This window comes from Narcine bancroftii, chromosome 6 (genome assembly GCF_036971445.1).
Source record: "Narcine bancroftii isolate sNarBan1 chromosome 6, sNarBan1.hap1, whole genome shotgun sequence".
Classification (NCBI taxonomy): domain Eukaryota; kingdom Metazoa; phylum Chordata; class Chondrichthyes; order Torpediniformes; family Narcinidae; genus Narcine; species Narcine bancroftii.
In genome coordinates, this window is record NC_091474.1 from 181,738,560 (window position 1) to 181,762,305 (window position 23,746).

Here is a 23,746-nt window from a genome sequence, read left to right on the forward strand (position 1 = left end):
GGTTGTCCCCTGTCAAAGGATGATGACCTCAGATGTCCTTTCTAAATAATCATTAAAAGGCCATGAAGGGAGGAACGAAGTGAACGTTTCCTGCTGATGTCGTGTTTCTCTCTCCACAACTTGAGAGTATTTTCTGTTCTATTTAGGATTTTCAACATTCACACTTAAATTTACTTCGTCCATTAAAAGGATTTTCGCAAAGGAAGGAACATTAAAAGGATGGGAAAAAATTCACTCCTTACTTGTCTCCATCCACAATTACATTCCTGTGCACATGGCTATGGAGAGGGTATCCTTCTGGCCGCTTTGGCGACTCTGCAAACATTTCTTTCAAAATGCACCTATTGTGAATGCAACAGGTTAACGACTGAATTAATCCTTTCACGTCGTCAGCAAGTGAATCCGGTAAGAACTTATCATTCCCCCACCCCCACTCCTTTCCAGACCCCCACCCCACATTCCACAGCACATTTTCGTGCAGCCAAAATCGTCACAAGCTTTAAGCAGCTCTTCAGAGGACTTTGGAGTCTGAATCTTGACGAATTACTGAAAATATAACTTGTCTGTTTAGCACAGTGGGTTTCAAAAGGCCCCGCTCAACTCACAATCCCTGTCCCATAGGTGCTCTGTGATTAGTAAGGGATTGCTTAAGGTGTGAGTGGGAAGGAAAAAGGTTTTAAAACCACTGTTTTAATTGTACTCGTTATGTGCACGGTTTCATAACTCCAAAGGAAATGGGCCAATGACAATTTTTCTCAAGCGAAATATTTCAGTAACAATTGGGTCTCGAGCAGTGATTCTCAATCTTCCCTTCCCACTCACATCCCACCTTAAGTAATCCCTTACTAATCACAGAGCATTTATGGCATAGGAATTACTTAAAGTGGAATGTGAGTTTGGGGGCAGTTTGAAAACCATTGGTTGAGCACTTCACCTTATTTACATCGGGGAGTCAATTAAAATGCTGTTGAGAGAAAATTTTCATTTGGTACTTATGAAGCTCTTGGAAGACTTTTTAACAAGAAAGGGCACTTGAAATCAGCTCGACTTTCCAAAGTGTAATGAAAGTTTATTTTGTCAAAAAAAAATACAGAGGGGTCGTATAATGGAAAACAAAACTGTGTCGATTTCAGTGTTAAAGTTAAATTCAGTACAGTGAAAGAAAGCAAATGCATTTCTTTCCAATTTACTTCCCACTTCTTGTGGGCTCGATTATCTTTACAGCTTCTGGCATGCAGAAGCCATTCAATGTCCATCACATTTACATTTCTGTCAGCACGCTGTTAATCAAATCGGAACACGAGGGATTTAGCTTATGTGTTATATTACATCCTTAAGTTTTCAATATTAAAGTATAATTAGTTTTTCCTAAGATTGAATCGACTATCCATTCCGCATTATTTAATCCTGTTGGATTTCGTTTGCGGGTGAACTTTCATGCCCTTCATAAAATCAGGCAGAAAAGGACACTGCTGTGTTTTGCTGGTAGAAACATATTAATTCACAATTAAGTAACAATTGTATTGCCAAAACATGAATCTATCCCTGCGTATTCTGGTTATCTGAAATCAAGTAAATCAGCGATCAGTGTTGTTAAAGGTGACTTTAGTGATTTCTGAAATACTCAGAAAGAAGCACTAATGACCAAAGTGGTCTTTTCTAGTTGCAGGTGTTTTAGATTTTCTTGGAACATACTTTAGAATTTAAATATTTTGAAGTGCACACACACAAAGAAAAATTATAAGGGCATAACAGTTTGTACTGTAGAATTTACTGGCAAAGCTGGCGATATAGCAGGATGTAGTCGAAACAGAGGGACCATAAAGGCAGAGGTCAGCAGGGCCAATTCCGGGACGTGCATGAACCGGCCGCTGAATCTTGAAAGTTTCAGGGGGCCCGTCGGAACTCGTGACGTCAGTGTCAGATGACTCAAAAGTTTTTTTAAAGCTAAAAGTGATTTAAATCGCTCAGCACTTACTGTTCGGGCTGGAGAAAAGAGCCTCATTCACATAAGTGGACCAGCACTCAAAAGATTCGACTAGTTTTGTCCGTCTGATCTAGTCAACTTGAATCGTTGTTCAGAGCTCCTCCCGAGACTTTGGTGGTAAGCTGCGAAAGTTTCTTTTTAAAGTGAACAGCTGGAATTGAACTTCACCGCCGTGGTTTGAATGGCGAATTATGGACTGTTGAAAGCAAATCCTCCCGGTTTAAAGTAATACTGAACTTTAAAAAATTTTACTTCAGTAATTAGGGATGTTGAAGGGGTAACTTCACTAGGCTGTACAAATAGAATCTTCCTCTCTGATGAGCAACGTGTCTCCGTTCAGAACGCGAGTCTTCTCACAGAGTCGACTAAACTCGGAGGATTCTCAGGGTTGACGCATCTCACGAATGCAACGATTTGGAAATAGATACATTGGCTAAATTTCATGGATGGCGTTGTTTATTAAACAAGTTTTTAGTTGCTTTAAGCGCCTTTGAACCGTACATGCATGAAATGAAGCAGGATTCTCCGCTTAACATGATCTCGTGGTCAATTTTTAAAGTTTGAAGAGGTATCTTAAACTATCCCCCCCCCCATGCTCGAAGTTGGCATTTTACTTTGTAAAATATAGCCGGTGGTCTTTTCTCAACTAGTCATCCAACTCCCTCCTCCCGACACAAATGAAAAGTTTAAAGGGAAGTGTCCACTGTTTCCCCCAAACTGAGTACTCCGTCCGGAGGTGAACAGCTGCTTTGTGTTTCAGTGGAGTCCCAAATTCAAAGATGCTAATCACATAGAATTGCCCCATTATTTTACTGTGGTCATAAGGATCTGTGTCCAAACTATTTTAATTCAAATTAGCATTTTGAAGTACATATTAATGAGCAAAAATGTAACAGATCTAGACGACATTATTAACAGTAGCATCAGGCAATCCATGGTAGAGTTGATTACAGATTAATAATAGATCGCCGGAGATCTTCAAATTGGTGCAAAGAGGAACTTTAATCCAGAATCAAGGTGCTGATTAGAAAAAAAGTGGTCAATTCTTCTTCCTATGAATTTACAGTTTAAGAAACACTATTTACTGAATAAAACCACTGTAGTGTATTTTATATTGGTATGTTTGTGTAAAATGATACATTTATCCTTGTCATTAGACAATCAAACCGTTTCTTGGACACGACAGAAAGTTACGGTTACTGAAGCAATGTTTGGCTAAAATATCGCTGACTGTAAACTCTGCCTCAGAAGAAGGCACGGACTTACAATTTTAAACTAACATTTTCCAAAGTGTGCAAACTTAATAGTGATCCATATAAACAAATGCCTTTAATCAATAGAGTTTGAGTCCTCATCATAATGTCATTGTAATTCTCTTTCAAGAACCGTTTCATATACACAGTACCCAAATCTTCCAGTCCTTTGACAGCCGTTCCCCATTAGCGTTGTGGTTTTCTGTTGTACTTTAAATTACCAACAAATATGGGAATAGATTCCTGAACGGCAAGACAAAGGAGGGAAGATAAAACTTTTACTCCTCCAAGGTTACTGTAACAGGATATTTATGTTTTCGGGGTCAGTTGGTAAAGATAGTTTACAAGCCAAATATATATTTAACATTTCTTGTGATTAAAGAGTTAGAAGATGGACGCATTGACTATTATGACAAACTTCTTTGTAATTTTGTCAGAACTCCTGCAAGAATCTCTTCATTTTTTTGCTCTCAGCCAAAAGGCTTTGTCAGTCTGCATCTCATAGTTATTGTGCATGAATCACAAATAACTTCAGAATCTTCCAGTAAATCTCATGCAATAACCATCCTGGCCATAATTTTTTTCTGCCTTTACATCAGAACATGTTTATTTGATTGAACTTTTATTTAGGAACTAGTGCTCATCACTCCTCAAACTTAAATAGATCTGCCATTTAGAATATAAATCCTTATTGACTTCAGTTAACACAACCAAATCTTTGGCAAAAATGAAATCTGTAATTAAATATCATTTGAATCCTGGTTTAATTTCTGCACACTTGGTCATAAAGTTGAAGCACTTGTTTATTCTGCTTTATTCTAGCTTCTAGACACTCTAGACATAAATGAGTTGTTCATTCCCTGTACAATATATTAAGTAGAAAATTACCATCTTGCGAGCTTAGTTGACAAATGTCACCCATGATGTTTAAGAATGGTTATAAATTGAGTTGTCTGGTTTTAATTGCAGTGTTGACAAAATGTCAACATCACCAACCAAGAAGAATGACGAGACTGGGCCCCCACTATTGATTCCTATTGTTCGTACTATAAAACATGACCTCAATGAGCCTGAGGTTTATTTTGGACTATTCAAGGTTGTTTTAAATCAATCTCAATGTTATTTTTAGTCAGTCAATGCTGGTGTTTTTACAAGTATAATGCTGAGTTATTTTAAAGATTTTAAGCAATAGCAAATTATTTAAATGCCACAATTTGTTCTCTGTGGTGTTGATGTTGCATTTATCATTCTTTCTTGATGCTGGTGTGATCAAAATCTGCAAATAGGTTCCTGTAATGGGGTTACATTGATAGATTGGTCTGAATGTGGTCTCAATGGTGAGCATTAGTATGTTTCTCGACTACAAAGAGGGAAGAAGCATTTTGTACTGAGTCCTACTTTGCTCTCTTCTCTTGCACAAATAACAGTACATTCACTCCTGCTTTTAATCAAAGCAGATCTTCCAAATTTTTAAAATATTTCCTCCCCTTCAGCCCCAGGGTAAAAGTGGTGACCAGATTAGATTCTTCACTGATGTCCTGCAAAGAGTTAAAATATGATCAGCTGACCCAGTGTCAATGAGATAAAGTTGCATGGGATTGTTAATCTCATGAGATGAACATTGCTATATCAGGAAGCCTGAGTTGATACATGAGCTCTACAAGGAAAATCCTTGCAACTTTGTCCATTTTCTTAGAAAAATATTTGACACTTTACTGCCATCACATTATAAATCATTTTAAATATATAAACACCTTCTATGATATTTTACTGAATATAAAACAACAGATCGAGTTCACGGCATTCTCAGAAAAGAAGGTGAGCAGCTAGAAGTTGTGGTCCATATTGGGACCAATGACATGGATAGGAAAGGTGAGGAGGTCCTGCAAGAGGAGTTCAGAGAGTTGGGTAGGAGTTTGAAGGATAGGACCTCCATAGTTGTGATCTCAGGATTGCTACCTGTGCCATGTGCTAGTGATGTTGGAAATGGGAGGATAAAGCAGCCTAACATGTGGCTAAAGACCTGGTGTAGGAGGGAAGGCTTCAGGTTTCTGGATTATTGGGAAGGTGGGACTTGTTCTGACAGGATGATTTGCATCTGAACTGGAGGGGGACTAATATCCTTGCAGGAAGGTTTGCTACTGCTGCTCTGGTGGATTTAAACTAGATTTAAAGAGAGATGGGAACCAGAGTGCCAGAGCAGATAGATGAGTGGAGGAGGGAAAAGATGTGAAAATTGCATGCACTGTTATGTATGTGGTGGAAATGTTCTCGGGTGCATCTATTTCAATGCAACAAGTATAGGAAAGGCAGACAAACTTAGTGTTGATTGGCACGTGGAATTACGACATTGTGACCATTAGTGAAATTTGGTTGCAATAGGGGAAGGACTGGCAGTTCAATATTCCAGGCTTTCACTGCTTTAGACATGATAGAACAGGAGGATGAATGGGGGAGGAGTGGCATTGCTCATCAGGGATAATATCACAGCTGTGCTCAGGCAGGACAGACCAGAGAGCTTGTCTACTGAGGTTATAATGGTGGAGATGAGGAATGGGAAAGGTATGACCACACTCATAGGGTTGTATTATAAAACACCCAATAGTGAATGAGCAAATCTATAGAGAGATAGCAGACAGCTGCAGAAAACAAGGTTGTGATAGTAGGGGATTTTATTTTTCCATATCTTGACTGTGATTCCCATACTGTAAAAGGGTGGATGGCTTGGATTTGGAAAATGAGTTCAGCGAAGTTTTCTAAATCAATTTATGGAGGTATCTTCAGAGAAGGCAATACTTGATCTTTTAGAGAATGAGACAGGAAGAAGTTACAGAAGTATTGTATGTGTAAGGGAGCATTTTGGGTCCAGTGACCATAATGTCATTAGTTTCAAGTTAATTATGGAGAAGGATAGGTCTGAGCCTTGGTTTGAGAATCTAAATTGGAGAATGGCTAATTTTGAGGAAATGAGGAACAATCTAGAATGCATGGATCAGGATAAGTAATTTTCAGGAAAGGTTGTGCAAGGCAAGTGGGAGATCTTCAAAGGTGAAATTTTGAGAGTATGGAGGTTGTATGTTCCTATCAGAATTAAAGGCAAGGTTAGCAGACATAGGGAATCTTGGTTATCAAGGGATATTGGGGATCTGGTTCAGTAGAAGAGAGAAGTGTATAGCAGGTATAGGCAACGTGGAGCAAATCAGGTACTCGAGGAGTATTTAACAAAAAAATCTCAAGAAAAAAACCAGGAAGGCTAAAAGAAGACATGAGGTTGCTTTGGCAGACAATGTGAAGGACATTCTGGATTTCTAGATATATTAAGAGGAAAAAGATAGTAATGGGCAAAATTGGTCCCCTTGAAGATCGGAGTGGTTGGCTTTGTATGGAGCCAAAAGAGATGGGAAAGATCTTATTTTTTTTTCATCAGTATTCACTCAGGAAACGGGCACAGAGTTACTGGAAGTAAAGAAAATAATCAGTGAGGTCATGGAACCTATAAAGATAAGAGAAGGAAGTGCTTGCTGTCTTAGAGCAAATAAGTGTGGCTAAATCCCCAGGGCCTGACACGATATTCCTTGAGGGAGGCGAGTATAGAAATTGCAGGGGCTCTGGAAGAAATATTTTAAATGTCCTTAGCCATGGCTGAGGTTCTGGAGGATTGGAGGGCAGCTCATGTTGTTCTGTTGCTTTTTTGTATTAAAAAAAAAGGCTCCAAATGTAACCCTGAAAATTATAGGCCGGTGAGCCTGACACAGTTGTAGGTAAGTTACTGGAAGGTGTTCTAAGAGATCGGATATACAATTATTTGGATAGCCAGAAACTGATTAGGGAATATCGACATAGCTTTATGCGTGGTAGGTTGTGTTTGAGGAGATTACCAGGAAAGTTGATGAAGGAAAAGCTGTGAGTGTTGTCTACATGAACTTTAGTAAGATCTCTTAACCAGGTCCCACAAGGGAGGTTGGTCAGGAAGGTTCAGACGCTAGGAATTCATGTGAAGTAGTGAACTGAATTTGACAATGGTTGGACAGGAGAAACCAGAGAGCAGTGGTGGATGATTGTTTCTCAGACTGGAGGGCTGAAACTAATGGTGTGGCTTAGGGATCGGTTCAGGGACCATTGTTTGTCATCTATATCTATAATGTGATAAATTGGATCAGCAAGTTTGCAGTTGACACTAAGATTGGAGGTGATGTGGACAGTGAAGGTTTTCAAAGCTTTAGAGGGATCTGGACCAGCTGGAAAGATGTGCTGAAAAAATGGCAGATGGAATTTAATGAAAACAAGTGCAAGGTGTTGCATTTTGGAGGGGCAAACCAAGAAGGGATGTACATGGTAAGGCTCTGAGAAGTGCAGTAGAACAGAGGGAGTTGGGAATACAGATACATAATTCCCTGGAAGTGGCATCACAGGTGGATAGGGTTGTAAAGAGAGCTTTTGGCATATTGGCCTTCGTAAATTAAAGTATTGAGTTTAGGAGTTGGGATGCTATGGTAAAGTTGTATAAGACATTGGTAGGGCTGAATTTGGAGTATTTTGTGCCATTCTGGTCAGTTAATTACAAGAAAGATATCAATATGATGGAAAGAGTGCAGAGAAGATATACTTAGATGTTGCCTGGACTTAGGGACAGAGTTACAGAGAAAGGTGAGATCGGCTAAGACTTTATTTCCTGGAATGTAGAGGAATGAGGGGAGATTTGATAGAGGTATTTTAAAAATAGGAGGATAGACAGAGTAAATATGGTTAGGCTTTTTTCCTATTGAGGGTAACCAGAGGACATGGGTTAAGAGTGAAAGAAGAAAAGTTTGGGGGGGAATGTGGGGGGTAAACTTATAGAGTGATGGGAGTATGGAATGTGCTGCCACCTGAGGTGGTGAATGCAGGCTCAATTTTAACATTTAAAAGGAATTTGGATAGGTACATGAATGGGAGTGGTATGGAAGGCTATGGATTGGGTGCAGGCCTGTGGGACTAAGCAGAAAAAAATGGTTTGGCACAGACTAGAAGGGCCGAAGGGCCCTGTTTCTGTGCTGTAGAGTTCTATGTTTCTAACACCATCATATCAAATGGTCTGCTCATCCTGGCATCATTTTGTCCCTCACATAGATTCTTAGTCATACTGCACAGAAAAGCATACTTTGTCTTACACTAATCCTTCAGTAGTGCCACTGCTTAATTCTCCCTTCATTATTTTCACTTCCCTCCCTCTCCCAATCCACCTTCACACAGGGGCAAATAACGGTGTACAATTGCTTTACCAACCTGTTTGTCTTTGAGATAGAGGGGAAGCTGGAGCACCAGGAAGAAGAATGTGCAAATTCTGCACACAGCCCCAGAGGTCGGGGATGAACCCAGGTGTGATGCAATGGTTCTACATTCTGCACAACTGCAGAATGGGACTCGATGCAAAATATCTTGAGAACCATTTCATATTCGTAAATTAAGTTTGATAAAGAAACTAGGATGTGTAAAATTATGTTTGATAAAGAAACTAGAATGTGTAAAATTACGTTTGATAAAGAAACTAGGATGTGTAATATATTTTTGTTACCATTCTTCTCTTAGAGTTACCTTGTTTATATTTGAAGAGTGATCCATGCTAGAAAGCCTGATTGTTTCCTGTGGGGTGGCATGCTATTGCAGCGCCAGCAACCGTGGTTAGAATTTGGCACTGTCTGGAAGGAGTTTATACATTCTCCCTGTGTCTGCGTGGGTTTCCTCTGAGTGCTCTGGTTTCCTCCCGCCCTTCAAAATAAAGTATCTGGTGTAATTAGGCGGCACAGGCACGTGGGCCGGAAGGGCCTGTTGCTGTGCTGTATGTTTAAATATAAAAATACTACAATTCTGGTGATTAATGCCTTGGGTTAAATGCTGATAGCTTTTTATGTCAAAACATTAAGTGCGGTAGCAGAACAACAGGATGAATATATATTTTTGCAAAACCTGTAAATATTAAGTGATTTCCATGTTACTACCCTCCAACATGCTCTTTCAAGGCATTAAGTTGCATGAAAATATTAATATTAAACCCCCCCCAGAAAAAAATTGGATGGAACATCAATTTGGACATCAATATAGACACATGAACACAGCAAAGATGCATTACTGCATGAAAATGTTCCCACTGGTAAGTAAGGAGGTCCCAAAATTCAGAGAGCTATCCCACAGACTAGCCACTCAATAACTTGACGATTGTACTGATGGGATTGCATTTAATGATTCTTCTTGAGGAAGGATGTACTGGCTTTGGAGGTGCTGCAGATGTAGTTCACCACGGTGATTCCAGAGATGAAGGGTGAGCCTATGAAAAGAGATTTGAGTCCTCTGGCATTGCACGTAGTGGTATTTTTAAAAAAAAAAAGTGGGAAATCTTGGAGAAAAGTATTACAATTATCAAAGGCATAGATAAAGTAAGTTATTTCCATTGATGGGGGAGAGCAGAAGATATAGTCTCAAGATTCAGGGTAGTAAATTTAGGATGGAGATGAGGAGGAACAAGTTTCCCAAAGGGTGGTGAATCTATGGAATTCACTGCCTCTTGAGGCTACCTCAGTAAATATATTTGTCATGTTTGGATAGATTTTTGCATGAGGAGAATAAAGGGATCTGGGGAAAAGGTAGGGAGGTGGAGACGAGCCTATCATCATATCAACCATGATCTCATTGAATGGCAGAGCAGACTTGATGGGCCAGATGACTTGGTCCTCTTTATGTTCTTCCACTCATCCCTGGCATATCATATTTCACAAGCAGGACAAACCAATCAGAGCTGGGATCAGCAGCCAGGATGGAAAGTGCTTGGGAATCTATATATGGGCAAGGAAACTGACAATCATGTGAAGTTGCAACAAGCATGCTCAATAAAGATTGGCTAGCTCAAACTCAAATTTGCATTGATACATGCAAAACAGTAGAAATATTATTAGGTGACTAGAATTAGAAGATTAGATCAAAGCTTTGCAATTGTACTACATACAGATGGCCATTAATTTGTGGAGATGTCTCCAGTGTCAATAATGATGGAGCCTGACACCAGATTACCTGATGCTTCATTCTTGTATTTAGTAACTATGTATAGCCTGCCACATTGACCACCGCCAGTGTGCTGATAACGCCTCAAACCGTGCATCTTTGCGCCTCACGGTTTGGCAGGCAGCAACCTCCTTTGAAGAAGACCGCAGAGCCCACCTCACTGACAAAAGGCAAAGGAGGAAAAACCCAACACCCAACCCCAACCAACCAATTTTCCCCTGCAACCGCTGCCTGCCTGTCCCACATCGGACTTGTCAGCCACAAACGAGCCTGCAGCTGACGTGGACTTTTTACCCCCTCCATAAATCTTCGTCCGCGAAGCCAAGCCAAAGAAGAAAGATAGCCAGAAGAATCCAAAGAATGATGTATTTCTTACTACCTCTGAAACAAAAATGTCATCAGTCAATTCATACACTCCATAAGACTGAGAAATTGCTATGCACTCTGTATACAGCAAAGATTATAGCTCTGATAACATGCCACAGAGTGATAAGGAATTGTGGTCTTGACCCAGCTGTGCATCCAGCTAAGCTGTTTTAGTACAGTTGCAACAATTTCATTTTTCCAAGGTATGTCCTGTTTGCAAGACCAAAATAAATCCAATCGCAACAATTTCTTTTCTTTCATTGTACTATCCACTAGAAATATAGTAAAATAATCGAATATTGATTGTAATCAAACACCCACATTCTCAAAATTTATTTGTTCATTGATGCTTAGTTGGTTTTTGCCAGAATCACTGGACTCCAACCTTCATTACAACCTTAACCCAAACGTGTACAAAGAAATAAGATTCCAGACGGTGCAAGTAACCATCCTTGATGTCATAAATTATTCTGAAATGCATTTACATATACAAGTGTTTATTGTGTATGTAGTGTGGACTGTGGTCTGGTTTTGTCTGGTTGTACATGTTAAGTCAGATGATAATAAGCTTCAACTTGTGACAGATTTTTGATGAGGTATACCTGCAGAAATTATAATAAATTGACATTAATTGCAAGTGTGGGAAAAAAAAATCGTCATTGATTTTGGTCAGATCCAGCACAAAGAAAGATGGTTGTAATTGATGCTGGTGATTGATCTCAATTCCAGGACATCATTGTGGGACTTTCTCAGGAAAGTGTCTGACACTTGACAATTGTCAGTTGCTCCATCAAACCCTAAAAAGTAATGCTATATGATAGCACAATGCTGAGTAGCATTTACAGATCCCCAGATATGAAGCATTCTATGTGCATGTGCTCCAAGATCAGGATAATATCAAAATTTTGGCCTATAAAGCAGCGTAACAATTGGACCGCATAAATGTTTACTAAGCAATGGAGGGAATGTTTAATTACAGAATTATCAGCGAGTCCTCTACTCTTAACATCCTTGGGAATAGGAGGGTGTAAACTGGGATTATTATCTGATCAGAAATATAAATTGACAAACCACATAAATACTGTGGTTGAAAGGGGACATTGGAGACGATGGCAAATGCCTTGCATGTTGGCATCCAAAACATTTTTATCATCTCCAAGGCATAAGTCAAGAATATATTAGAATAAACTCCACTTGCCTGGAAGTGTCTCTTGCAACACACAAAATGTCCTGCGCCAATGACAAAGAAAGCCAGATATTGGCACCTAAACCTTTGTTACCCTAACCATCGGTGCATGGCAGAGAACAAAGAACACTGAAGATGCTGGAATCCAAAACAAAGTGAGATACTCTAGAACTGCATCAGTATCTGTAGAGAAAGATGAGGGAGGGTTGCTGACCTCTAATGCAGACCAGTGGATTGTGGCAGTGGTGTGTACAATTGATAAATGATTGCCAATGGCTGATCTATAGTATACATTGTGGAATCTTTCCAAATCTTTTTTGACAGCACTTGCTAAAATTGGGATTTTTTTTTCCTGAAAGATAGGAATTCGACAATGTTTTTTTAAAAACCATCTTTCCCCTACTCAAATTCTGTTTTTTGCAATGGGAATTAATATGTGCACTAACTGAGAGCATTGGCATTGATACTCACGTTTTTGTGTGAATAAAAATAACAATCTGTGTAATCAAATACTATAAAATTGTTTTGTCTGATTGTTTATCTGAAAAAGCCTTTTTTAAAAAAAATGATGATAATAGAAAACCTAAAAGTAGTTCAATTATTTTGCATCCAGTATTAGTTTTTGACAAATTTATTCATCCTAAAATGCCAGATTTTTTACTTGAATGTGAAAGTATGAAATGCCACAAATAAGTTAACTTCATCAGTGTTTAACCATTTTGATGGTCATTTGGCAAGACTATTCATAATAATAATCATTTTATTCTAAACCGAGCTTTGGCACCCATACTTTTGCCATCACCAGGAGCTTCCATCACATGATCTGTCTTTTTCCCTGCTTCAGTTCCTTGGCCTGCTGGCACTGTCAGCTGTGTTTCTTTTACCTCTAGACTTGACTATTCCAATACCTGCCTGGCTGTCCTCCCTTCATGTACCCTCTTTGTCTGGATGTGGACTTTAATAAATCATTTGACCAGATCTCTCATAGGAAGCTGATCCAAAAGATTAAGATGCATGGGATCCACAATGACTTGGTAGATTGAATTCAAAACTGGCATGGTCCTAGAAAATAGAGGTTAGTGTTGGAGGACAAGTAATGTTCTGCAAAGATCAGTGCTGGGACCTATGTAACACAAAAATGGTCTAGTTGAAAATGGAGATGGGTCTGATTGGCAAATATGAAGATGACACAAATGTTGTTGAAATTGTGGATAGTCAAATGATAGAGTAAGATATTGATCAGTTGGAAATTTGAGCAGTGAAGTGAGCAGATGGATTTTAATCCTGACACATAACACGAGTTCCTTCACTGCTCGGGACATCGAGTATAAAAGTTGACAAGTTGTGTTGCTGTTGTATAAAACTTTGGTTAGGCCACATTTGGAATATGATGTACAGTCTGGTCACTGCATTATAGCAAGGATGTGGTGGCTTTGGAGAGTGTGTAGAAGAGGTTCACCAGGGTGTTGGCTGGATTGAAGTGTATTAGCTTCAAGGGGAGATTGGACAAATATGAACTGTTTTCACTGGACCATTGGATTCTGAGGGATGACTTGTTAGAAGTGCATAAAATTATGAGAAGAATAGACAAGGAAGATGCCCCCCCCCCCCCCCCCAGTTGGAAATGTCAAATACTATAGGGCATAGGTTTAATATAAGACAGGAAAAGTTTAATGGAGACTCATGTTTTGTTTAAGTGTGGTGTGGTAAATACCTGGAAAATGCTGCAGGGGAATTGGGGGAAGCAGATATGATAGCAATGTTTAAGGAGGATTTGGACAGATAAATGGATGGGTAGGGAAGAGAGGGATGTGGACCTTGTGCTGACAGGTGGGCTAGTTTGGCATCATGGTTTGTATAGATATAATGGGCCAAAAGTTCTGACTCTTTTGTATGATTCAAACATCAGAAGCCTTATCTTGAATACAGTTCACCCATCATCCCAGTGCCTAATACTGTTAGATTTTAAATTGTAGGAATACATTTTAAATTGTAGGAATGGATAAAGTGTTTGATTTTCAAAAGCCTTGCCCTTTAAAATATTGGTTTATTATTTCAAATAATTCACCTTTATGCCATGGTGTATAAAAAGTTATCAACATGAAATATTATTGATGTCAAATTAGTTTATGACCATTTCTTTCTTGGAGCTTGATATTAAAAAAAAATGCACAGATTTAAACTAGACAAAACAAAAATATTTAAATTTTTCACACTATGAACCATATTAACCAAAATACACACAAACATTTCCCTCTTGAATATACACAGTGTCTTTTTCTCCCCGTTTCCCCCCTCCCTTGTTCCTGGGTAGGAAGGAGGGAGGGAAACTATACTACATTTTGAAATGAACTAAAATCTCTATCAAATCAACTGTGGAATCTTCTGACGTAATTATTCTCTTAATTTTATAGCCAAGTCTGAAGCAAGATGGGTGACTGGAGTCCACTTGGAAAACTATTGGATAAAGCACAGTCACATTTGACTCCAGGAGGTAAACTCTGGCTCTCGGTGCTCTTCATCTTCCGTCTCCTGGTGCTGGGCACAGCCGTGGAATCTGCCTGGAGTGATGAGCAATCTGCGTTCAAATGCAATACAATGCAACCAGGTTGTGATAATGTCTGCTACGACAAGTCTTTCCCTATATCCCACATTCGACTCTGGGTCCTTCAGATTATTTTTGTCTCAACACCCACTTTGGTCTATCTAGCCCATGTCTTTATCATCTCTCACAAAGATAAAAGAATATCTAAAAAGGAAAAGCAATTAAAGGCACTGCAAGAAGAAGGTGAAGATGTAGCCCTGCCCTTGAAACAATTAGAACTAAAGAAAATTAAGTATGGTCTGGAGGAACAAGGCAGAATTAAAATCAAAGGATCCCTCTTGCATACTTATGCTGTCAGTATAATCTTTAAAATCATTTTTGAAGTGACTTTTATGTTGATTCAGTGGTGCATTTATGATTTCAAATTCATGCTGAATGCAATTTACACCTGTGAGAGGTATCCATGCCCGCACAAAGTAGACTGTTTCCTGTCACGACCCACAGAGAAGACCATCTTTATCATATTCATGTTGGTGGTATCTGTTATGTCAGCTATGCTGAATGTGGCAGAGCTGTTCTACATCATTTTCAAAAACTTAGCTGATCGTGTCAAACAGAACAGTCATTTATTTCAAGGCACGCAAAAAATGGACTTGAATCTTCTCAAAGACTCATCCAAATATGCCTATTACAATGGGTGTTCCCCACCAACTGCTCCCATGTCCCCTCCTGGATACAAGCTTGCTACCGGGGACAGGAACATGTCCTCCTGCAGAAACTACAATAAGCAGGCTAATGAACAGAACTGGGCAAATTACAGCACGGAACAAAATCGAATCGGTCAGGCTGGTAGCACCATTTCCAATTGTCATGCACAGGCTTTTGATTTCCATGGTGAACATCCTACCATGCAAAAACTTGCATCTGTTACAGAGTTGCAACCGATTGGTCTCACAGAGCAGAGGCCTCCCAGTAGAACCAGCAGTCGAGGGAGCAGCAGGCCTCGACCAGATGATCTTGAGGTCTAACCCCAGTCTATTCATTTAAGATACTGCCTCATTTCTACATTATTTTTCTGGAAATGCTTCCCAGATGATGGTACCTTCTAGTGTTGGCATATGCTCGACATCAACTAACAGTTCAGTGGTATTACCTTTTAAGTAGGACCACACTAAGGTGCAGCAAAAATAACCTTTTGAGAATATTCACACCAGTTTAATCATTTGACAAAGGCTAGCTGAAAACATTTTTTATAATGAAGATCTTAACTGAAGCCATGTAATTCCTTGCCATACTCTTGCATCTTGCCAAAATATTGATTCTTAGTCCTAATAGAATTTGACCTTGTTTCAAAGATTTACACCCAGTTATATTCCAAGAAACTATTCTGCACTGTGAAGTTTTACTACAATTGTATTTGAAATATCTTCTTTGCAGCAACAATAGAACATAAAATAATTCCACAAAGGGCATCAAAACAATTTGGGGGGGGGGGAAATGTTACATTGCAGTGATGAAGAACCTGGGAGATCTGTTCATAATGCATCAGCCTCCTCCTGCACATGAAATTATCTACCCAGTATATCACTTTAGATGCACTTTCATAGTTCTTGACTAAGGAATGTTTTGTATTTTATCTTGTGCTTGTGTCAAATTGCTTTATCAATACTTTGACCACGACTTTTTGACTAAAAAAGATTGCTTAGCTTATTAAAGAATAATTTGATGTCTAATGAATACAATTGATCTTTAAACTAATTGGAAGAATTACAAGAAGATTATACATATTAAAAGTTATCTTTGGTGCAGTGATTTAATCAAATAATCAAATCATTAATTGTTTTGTTCACCAATCCTTAATTTAAAGCAGAACTAGTGGACAGTTAAAATGATTTTCTTCGGGTGGTGGGGCTCTTGTGGAGAGGGTCCATGCTGATGTATCCTCAAGGAGCCGCTCTGCTTTCTGGTGTGAATTTCTTAAAATATCTGTGAAATATGTCATGGCTAATTTTGTTGTCTTAATTGTGTAATATGAGTCCTCTTATATCCAGGGATGATACTGTGGTTTATTTTGGAAAGGCAAGAGTTATTGAAATTTGGTTCTATGGTAACTTGATCCTTTGTGTGAATGAAATTTTAAAACTATTTAATCATTTCAATGATATCAGTGATGAGTACTTTTGAAGTGAAATTATCAGTAGTATGAGAAATTTATAGTCAATGTGCTTTGTGCTGGACTAATATTTAGTCAACAAGTAATAAAGGTATTTGTCAACATAGCATTACAAATATCCACATTCACTCGTACATTTTATTTGGATTTCTTTAATCTCATCATAATATCACCCAAGCAGCTCTAAAACCACAGTTTCTATGGTTTGACTTGGCTCTCATGCATCCAAGTGTTGTTTATTACTTTAGCTATAATGGCGGTTGCACTGAAGTTTTCTACTTGCTTAGAATGCACAATGGCACAGAAAGATGTTACAAGTTGTCAAGTAATATGCATGTAATTAATTTATTTTGGAAATGTTTCAAGACTCCTTTAATAAGGCATGAAGGTTACTTTAAAGGAAAGTCTTTCCACAGATGAATCCAACTTCTGTTGCATTTGTGTTCACTTATAATTGTTAAAATATTCCCAGATTTTGTGACCATTCCATAAAACAAATGAGAAATCTAATAATCAGTGTTGCAGGTGAAGTTGTCATCTGTAGTCACTGGTGCATCTCTATGGGGAGGCTATGGTATGAATTGTAAACACTTTGCGGAGGGGAATGTAGCCAATATTTATGCGTAAAGAAAATTACTTGAAGCAGTGATGTTCCCAATAGTTGTAACTATTAAAAATTGCTTGTTTTCTATCAAATTTCTCACTTAACATTCCATATTAAACTATTGACAAACAACCCCACATGTACTTAAACTCTTACAATTGTTGTTGTCGTATGTGAACAATGTTCTGTTTATTAAAACCCCCACAACTTGAACAATAAAGTGACATTTTCCTTAATGGTACTTTTGTTTCCTGATTTTTAAAAAAAATCTATTTATTTCAAGCATATTAAACCGTGTGTATGACCACTACTGTTTTCTCTCCTGCTCTATATAGCAGATATTGAGGGATCTATATTTTTTACGTCTTTTCAATGTGGTCTGGTTCATTGATAAATAATCTGTCTATCTTTTCCTAAGGGTGGATTATGATTTAAAGGCAATAACATTTGTGAAGCTCTTATTCATTGCAAGGTCTTCACGCACAAGATGCCTGTAGGTGCAAAAATTAATTTGCGAAACATCTCTGGCATTATAATGAGCAAGTTAAATACCAAAAAAAATTCTTGCACTCAGAATTAACATTTTGATTGAGTGCTGAGTCTAACTGAGAAGAAAATTAATAATTATGCTTCCAAGTATTGAACAATGAAAGCATAAACATGGTCCTCCTTCAATATTTTTGATATCCATGACATCATTAACAGAATAAATTCCAGGGCAACTTCTTTAAATGGCACCCACAGTACAACTCTACAGATAAGTGTTCTAAGTCATCAAGCAAGTTTAGCTGCTTTTAGCACACTGTATAGCACACTTTCTCAGATGGAGAAAGCTTCGGTGAGATGGAAAAAGTTCACATTACTTTCACTGATATTTGCCAAGAGCCTTGTGTACCTTCAATCAACTGCAGTGGCAGGTCATGGTGTTCACCTGCCAGACACCACACTCCACTCCATCCCCTGAAAAGATTGAAGTGAACAGAGGAAAAGGTTTCAGGATGCCCTCAAATGAAGAACTGCAATGTCCCTACAGACTCTTGGGAATCAAATCTCAAATTCATGATCAGATGCATTGAAAGTGGAGAAAGCATTTGAGCTGGTATTGTTATGGAGTCATTCAGCACAAATTCCTTCAGCCTGTTGTGTCCGTGCTGGTCATCAAATACCAATGTATACCAATTACCAGCACGGTCCGTAGATCCCCATGTCATATCATTCGAGTACTTGCTAGATACTTCATAAATCTTGAGATATCATCTCCACTAACACCTTTGACCCACCATCTGTTTGTTGGGGGTGGGTGGGGGCGGGTGGAATTCTGCATCTTCCTTAATCCCTTGCCTTGTACCTATACTAACAGGCAAGTCTTCTATGGGAAGAGTTTTGCAGTATTTTACCTGCCAATTCCACCTAAATTTTGTATGGCTCCATAATGTTAATTCTCAACCTCCTTTCCAAGGAATATCATTGATTACCCGAAAGATTGTTGTTGAGAAACCAATAGACTTATATTCACTTAAGAACCATGGCAGATCCATACCATTTGACTGTCCTGCACTGTGGAACAGCCACCTTTATAGAGGAGCCTGTGGGGAGGGACCACAACTGCATTCGGCCAATAGGTGTGCCTGACCAGACAATTCTACACAAGAGGTTTACCACACTCACTCCTTTTAAAAAAAAAAAAAAATGACTCCAGAGGGGTGAAGTGTACTTAGTTACAAATTCATTCTTTCAGCCGGTCTGGTCATTCACTGGGACCATCGTAGTACTGGTTGCAGATGCGATGCAGCAGCAGGGTCCTAGATCGTCTCATATGCCTCTATGTACTCATCAGTGTAGTTGCACTGTTGGATGGGTGCTGATGAGTCCAGGGCAGGGTTAGGGTACTAGAAGTCAGGTGCATTGTGTGTGTTCAATGCTGAGGGGGGTGTGGGGTGATCAGCAGCAGTCACCAGGGGCCCTGCAGGAGCCAACTCCCTGATAGAGATGGTGTCTTTGTGTCTGTCAGGGTATGCCATGTAGGCATGTTGGGGGATGGCATGGAGGAGGAGGATCGTACTCTTCATGTGCTTCTGGAGTAGGACGCCCTGGGATGTCAACCACGTTGGTAGTGTGGTCCCTATCACAGATTTACTGGGAAAGGAAAATATATGTTATTGTGGTGAGGCATTTATGGCAGTATGTAACAGGGACCCGATAGTGGAGTGCCTCCAGGAGGATCTCTTCCCAGCAGGAGTCTGGGAGGCCCTTAAACAGCAAAGCCAAGATGACTGCCTTCCAAACCATAGCATTATCCCTCTCCACTTGCCTGTTACAGTGGGGGTTGTAGCTAGTACTCTTGCTTGTAGCAATCCCCCTGGCCAACAGGTAGTGGGGCAGCTCATCACTTATAAAGGAAGGCCCCCTGTCATTGTGGCTAGTTGTGCAACTAACTCCAATGCTTCACGCTATCAGGTACTGGCACAGCTCCTCACTCATGAAGCTGGATGAATGCTGGGTATCTGAACATTGTAAAGATCTGTATCAGTGCCTTGATAATGATGGCTTTGGCGATTTCAGGGCAAGGGAAAATGGGAGTATTCATCTACGACTGAGAGAAAGTCGATGTTCTTGTTCGTGGAAAGCTTGAAGTTGATACTGACCACTCGAAGGGCTGAGTGGTCTTGACAACCTGGGTGGAAGAAGCTTGGTTTGCACTCTGCACAGTCCCTTCATGACTCGGTCATGATCCGGACTACTTGGACGGTGAAGGGGAGGTTCGGGACTTAATGAAGTGATACAGGCATGTGACACCTGGGTGACAAAAGGAAGTGGCAGGCTGAAAAATGGCGCTGCCTGGTCCTCACATGTGCGGCATCCGGGAAGGCTCCTGGCTGGTCATGGAGGGCAGCAGCGCTCCCAACGGGTGTGGAATAGCACACCTTAGCCAAGTGTCCTTTCTTACCACATCGGGAGTAATGTGGGTTTCTTGCGGGACAGACCTTTCGTGAGCACCTGTCTGATCCACATTGGGACCCATAGTACTTACCACGACTGGCTGAATCAGTGGCGGTAATCGCTTCCTCCCCATAGGGCTCTCCAGTGATGGCGGTTATCAGCATTGGCCAGGCAGGAGGTTGGGGGAGTCGGGCATTGAATACCTCCACGTGGTGGGCTGCAGCCTCCAGAGAGAAGACTACCTCCATAACTGGTAAAGGAGGCAGTATATTCCTCCAGCAGCTTCTGTCAGGTGCCCCTCGATCATAGCCCTTGCACACAAGAATCTCAGATGAGTTGCTCCACCTTCCATTAAGTCACCCCAGTCTTGGACAGGCATGAGTGAGCTAGCTCATGCAGAGCTCCCATCTGCCATCTCACCTTGCTACTGCACCCTGATGCTGAGCAGGTATCAGGTATAGAACACATTCATTGGAGGTCTGTACATGCTTTCCAGTACGGCCATCGCAGGTTCATAGTCCGAGCAGTCTCTGATGGCTTGGAAAGCACAGGAGCCTGATTTAGTGCAGAGTACCATGAGGTGTTTCTGGTTCATGTTAATTACCTCAGCCTGCGTCTGGGTGATCACCTCAATTGCATGCCTCCAGATCTCTAAGCGCGCCAGGGCATCTGGGTCTTCGACGTCGATTTCCAGACTTCTCCATGGTCTTTAAATTTTTAATTGGATTAAATTGTGGTGTGGTGCAGCAGGCAGACACAAAACACAGAAAGACTACATTACAGGCTTTAATTCACTTAAAGTCTTGTACACAAGCTTCAGTCTCAATGGTTCTACATGTGACTGGCCTGGGAGGGGCCGGCTCAAGATTTATATCCAGGTTGGTTGATTGACAGTTGGCCAGGTGGAGTCAGCCTCCCAGGTGGTCTTCCTGCAGGTGCAAATATCACCCCCTGCAGTAGGCTGGTGGTTGTATCACCACATGGATATAACTGGGGAAGCCAAACAGAGTGAAGAGGCAGCAGACATGTGTGAGCAGGGGATGGAAAACAGAAATATTCATCATCAATGTTAAGAAAATACACGTTGTGGTCAGTGGAGGGCAGGGGTCCTTTAAAATCAACACTGAGTCACTCAAAGGGGCGGGTGGTTTTAATTAATTCTGCCCTGTCTGGCTGGTAGAAGTGTGGCTTGCACTCAACACAGACCTGGCAGTTCTTTGTCATGTGTTGATGGAATATGGCAGGTTGTGTGCTTTCACAAAATGGAAAAAAAAACCTGGTAACTCCTGGGTTGCAGAGATCATTGTGGAGGTTTTGTAGCTGGTCAATCAGCTGACACAGATTCTGTAGGACAGGGCGTCTGGTGGCTCATTATGCTTCCCTGGCTGGTAAAAGATATCATAGGTGGACAGTTCAATCCTCCACCTCAGTATTTTGTTATTTTTGATTTTTACCCACTGCAGATTGTTAAACATGAACAGAACTGCATGTTGATTAGTCAGCAGGGTGAATCTCTTACCAGCCAGATAATGGTGCCAGTGCTGCACTGCCTCGTCAATGGCTTGGGCCTCTTTCTCGACTGAGGAGTGTTGAATTTTGGGACCCTACAGGGTAAGGGGAAAAAAATGCAACTGACCTGTCTGCCTGGTTAAGGTTGGCTGCCAGGGCAAAGTCTGACAATTTGCTTTCCACTTGAAGCAGGGTGGATTTGACCACAGCATGTATTGAGGTCTTGGCAATATCTTCCTTGATGCGAATGAAGGCTGTACGAGCTTCTGCTGTCAGAGAGAAGGATGTGGATTTGATGAGAGAGCGGGCCTTGTCCTCATAACTGGGAACCCATTGAGCATAATAGAAGAAAAACCCAGGGTACCTCTTCAGGGCCTTGATGTTGTGTGGAAGGGCAAGCTCTAGGAGCGGCCACATGTGGTCAGGGTTTGGGCCAATGACTCCATTGTCCACAACACAGCAGGTTGTGTGAAGCATGCACTTGGCTTTATTATATGCAAGGTTAAGGAGCTTGGCTGTTTCGAGAAATTTCTGGAGATTGGCGACATGGTCCTGCAGGTTGCGGTCACAAATGGTGGCTTATCAAGGTACAGGAAGGTAGCCCGCAACTTATACTGATCCACCATGTGGACCATCTCCTGCTGGAAGACTGAGACACCATTCATGACACTGAAGTGATAGAGGCGGCCATCCACTTCGAACCCCATATACTGGTGGTCCTCCAGGCAGATAGGGAGCTAGTGTATGCCGACTTCAGGTCAATGGTCGACAAGACCCAATACTGGGCAATTTGGGTGATCATGTTGGTGATGCTTGGAAGGCAGTTTGCATCCAATTGAATGTATCTGTTGATGGTCTGACTGTAGTCGATGACCATTCTGTTCTTTTCCTCATTCTGCCCAAACACTACCTGTGCTCTTCAAGGGCTGGTGCTGGCTTCAATAATCTCCTTCCTGAGTAAGCTCTGTACCACTGCTCAGATGAAGGCCCTGACCCTGGCAATGTACCACCTACTTTTGGTGGTGATGGGTTTACAGTCAGGAGTAAGGTTGGCAAATAACAATGAAAGCAGGTAATTTTAAATGTGGGGAATCCGCAGGTCATGCATGTTGGCCGTGTATGATAGGGCATTTTGTAGAGCAGGCGGCGCACAGTGGTCTGTTCAAAAACTGCTGGTTACATACATTGAGGGCTGGATGGAGTCCATCAAACTCCATTGTCATGCTCTAAGGTGATACTGAAAATCAATAGCACTGTAGCGCAGAGCTGCGACATTACCATCAATTTAAAGTCTTTATATTCAGTACCTCACACTGTTAGTCACTATGCAGAAGCCCAGTATGTCTGCTGTGTATGACTTGTATGCCAAGGAGACCTTCTGGTTCACCGGCAATACTGTAAGGGAAGGACACTGCACTGTGTCCGTGTTTAAGAAACTCTGTGCTCCCACTATTGAATAAACAACTCGTTTCATGGCAGTTTACCTGAATATCCATCATGAACCTGATGAGTTTATGTGGACTGTCCTGGTCAAGTGTGATGGAGGCTAGTGTCGGGTCACTGCTCATCGCTTTAGCAGAAGATGAAAATGTCCAAGCTGATGGCCCCCAGGGCCTGCATGCAGTGCTGCTGGATCCCAAAGATGGCACCTAAGATGGTGGCCCCCATGACCTGATGGGTCCCGAAGAGGATCACACATGGTGCTGTTGGCCTCTGATGATTATAGAATCCAGGACGATGATCCCCACAATTCACATACGGCACTCCTAGGGATAGGTTTTGACTTGCACACTTTGGCATAGTGGCCCTTCTTTCCACAGCTAGAGCGAGTTGAATCCTTCGCTGGGCAATGTTTCTTCAGATGCTTGCCCAGGCAGTAAAAGTAGTATTTCAGCTGCTATTGTATCACCACGGCTGTGATCAGGTCACCGCCAGAGCTGGACGAAAGCAACAGGAGGTGATCGTGGAGCACTGCTACTGTGAGCGAGTCATTAGCGGAGTGAAAGGGTGGCAGCACATCCCGAGATGGTGATGCCCAGGATAATCATGAAGTGGCCACATTTTCTGTTGAGTAGGCCTCCATGTTCTGGAGACCAACCTCCACCATACCTGCCAGCTCAACTACTCTCCACAGATTAAGTTCCCCTT

General features: G+C 40.9%; 1 protein-coding gene across 1 annotated transcript; it reads left to right on the top strand.

Moving 5' to 3' along the window:
* Positions 1-1,941: 1,941 nt before the first annotated feature.
* Positions 1,942-17,385, top strand: gja1b (gap junction protein alpha 1b). Its single transcript, XM_069886871.1, has 2 exons — positions 1,942-2,104; positions 14,242-17,385. Exon 2 carries the CDS (start codon positions 14,258-14,260, stop codon positions 15,398-15,400), a length of 1,143 nt encoding a protein of 380 aa, XP_069742972.1. The 5' UTR covers positions 1,942-2,104; positions 14,242-14,257; the 3' UTR covers positions 15,401-17,385.
* Positions 17,386-23,746: the final 6,361 nt, after the last annotated feature.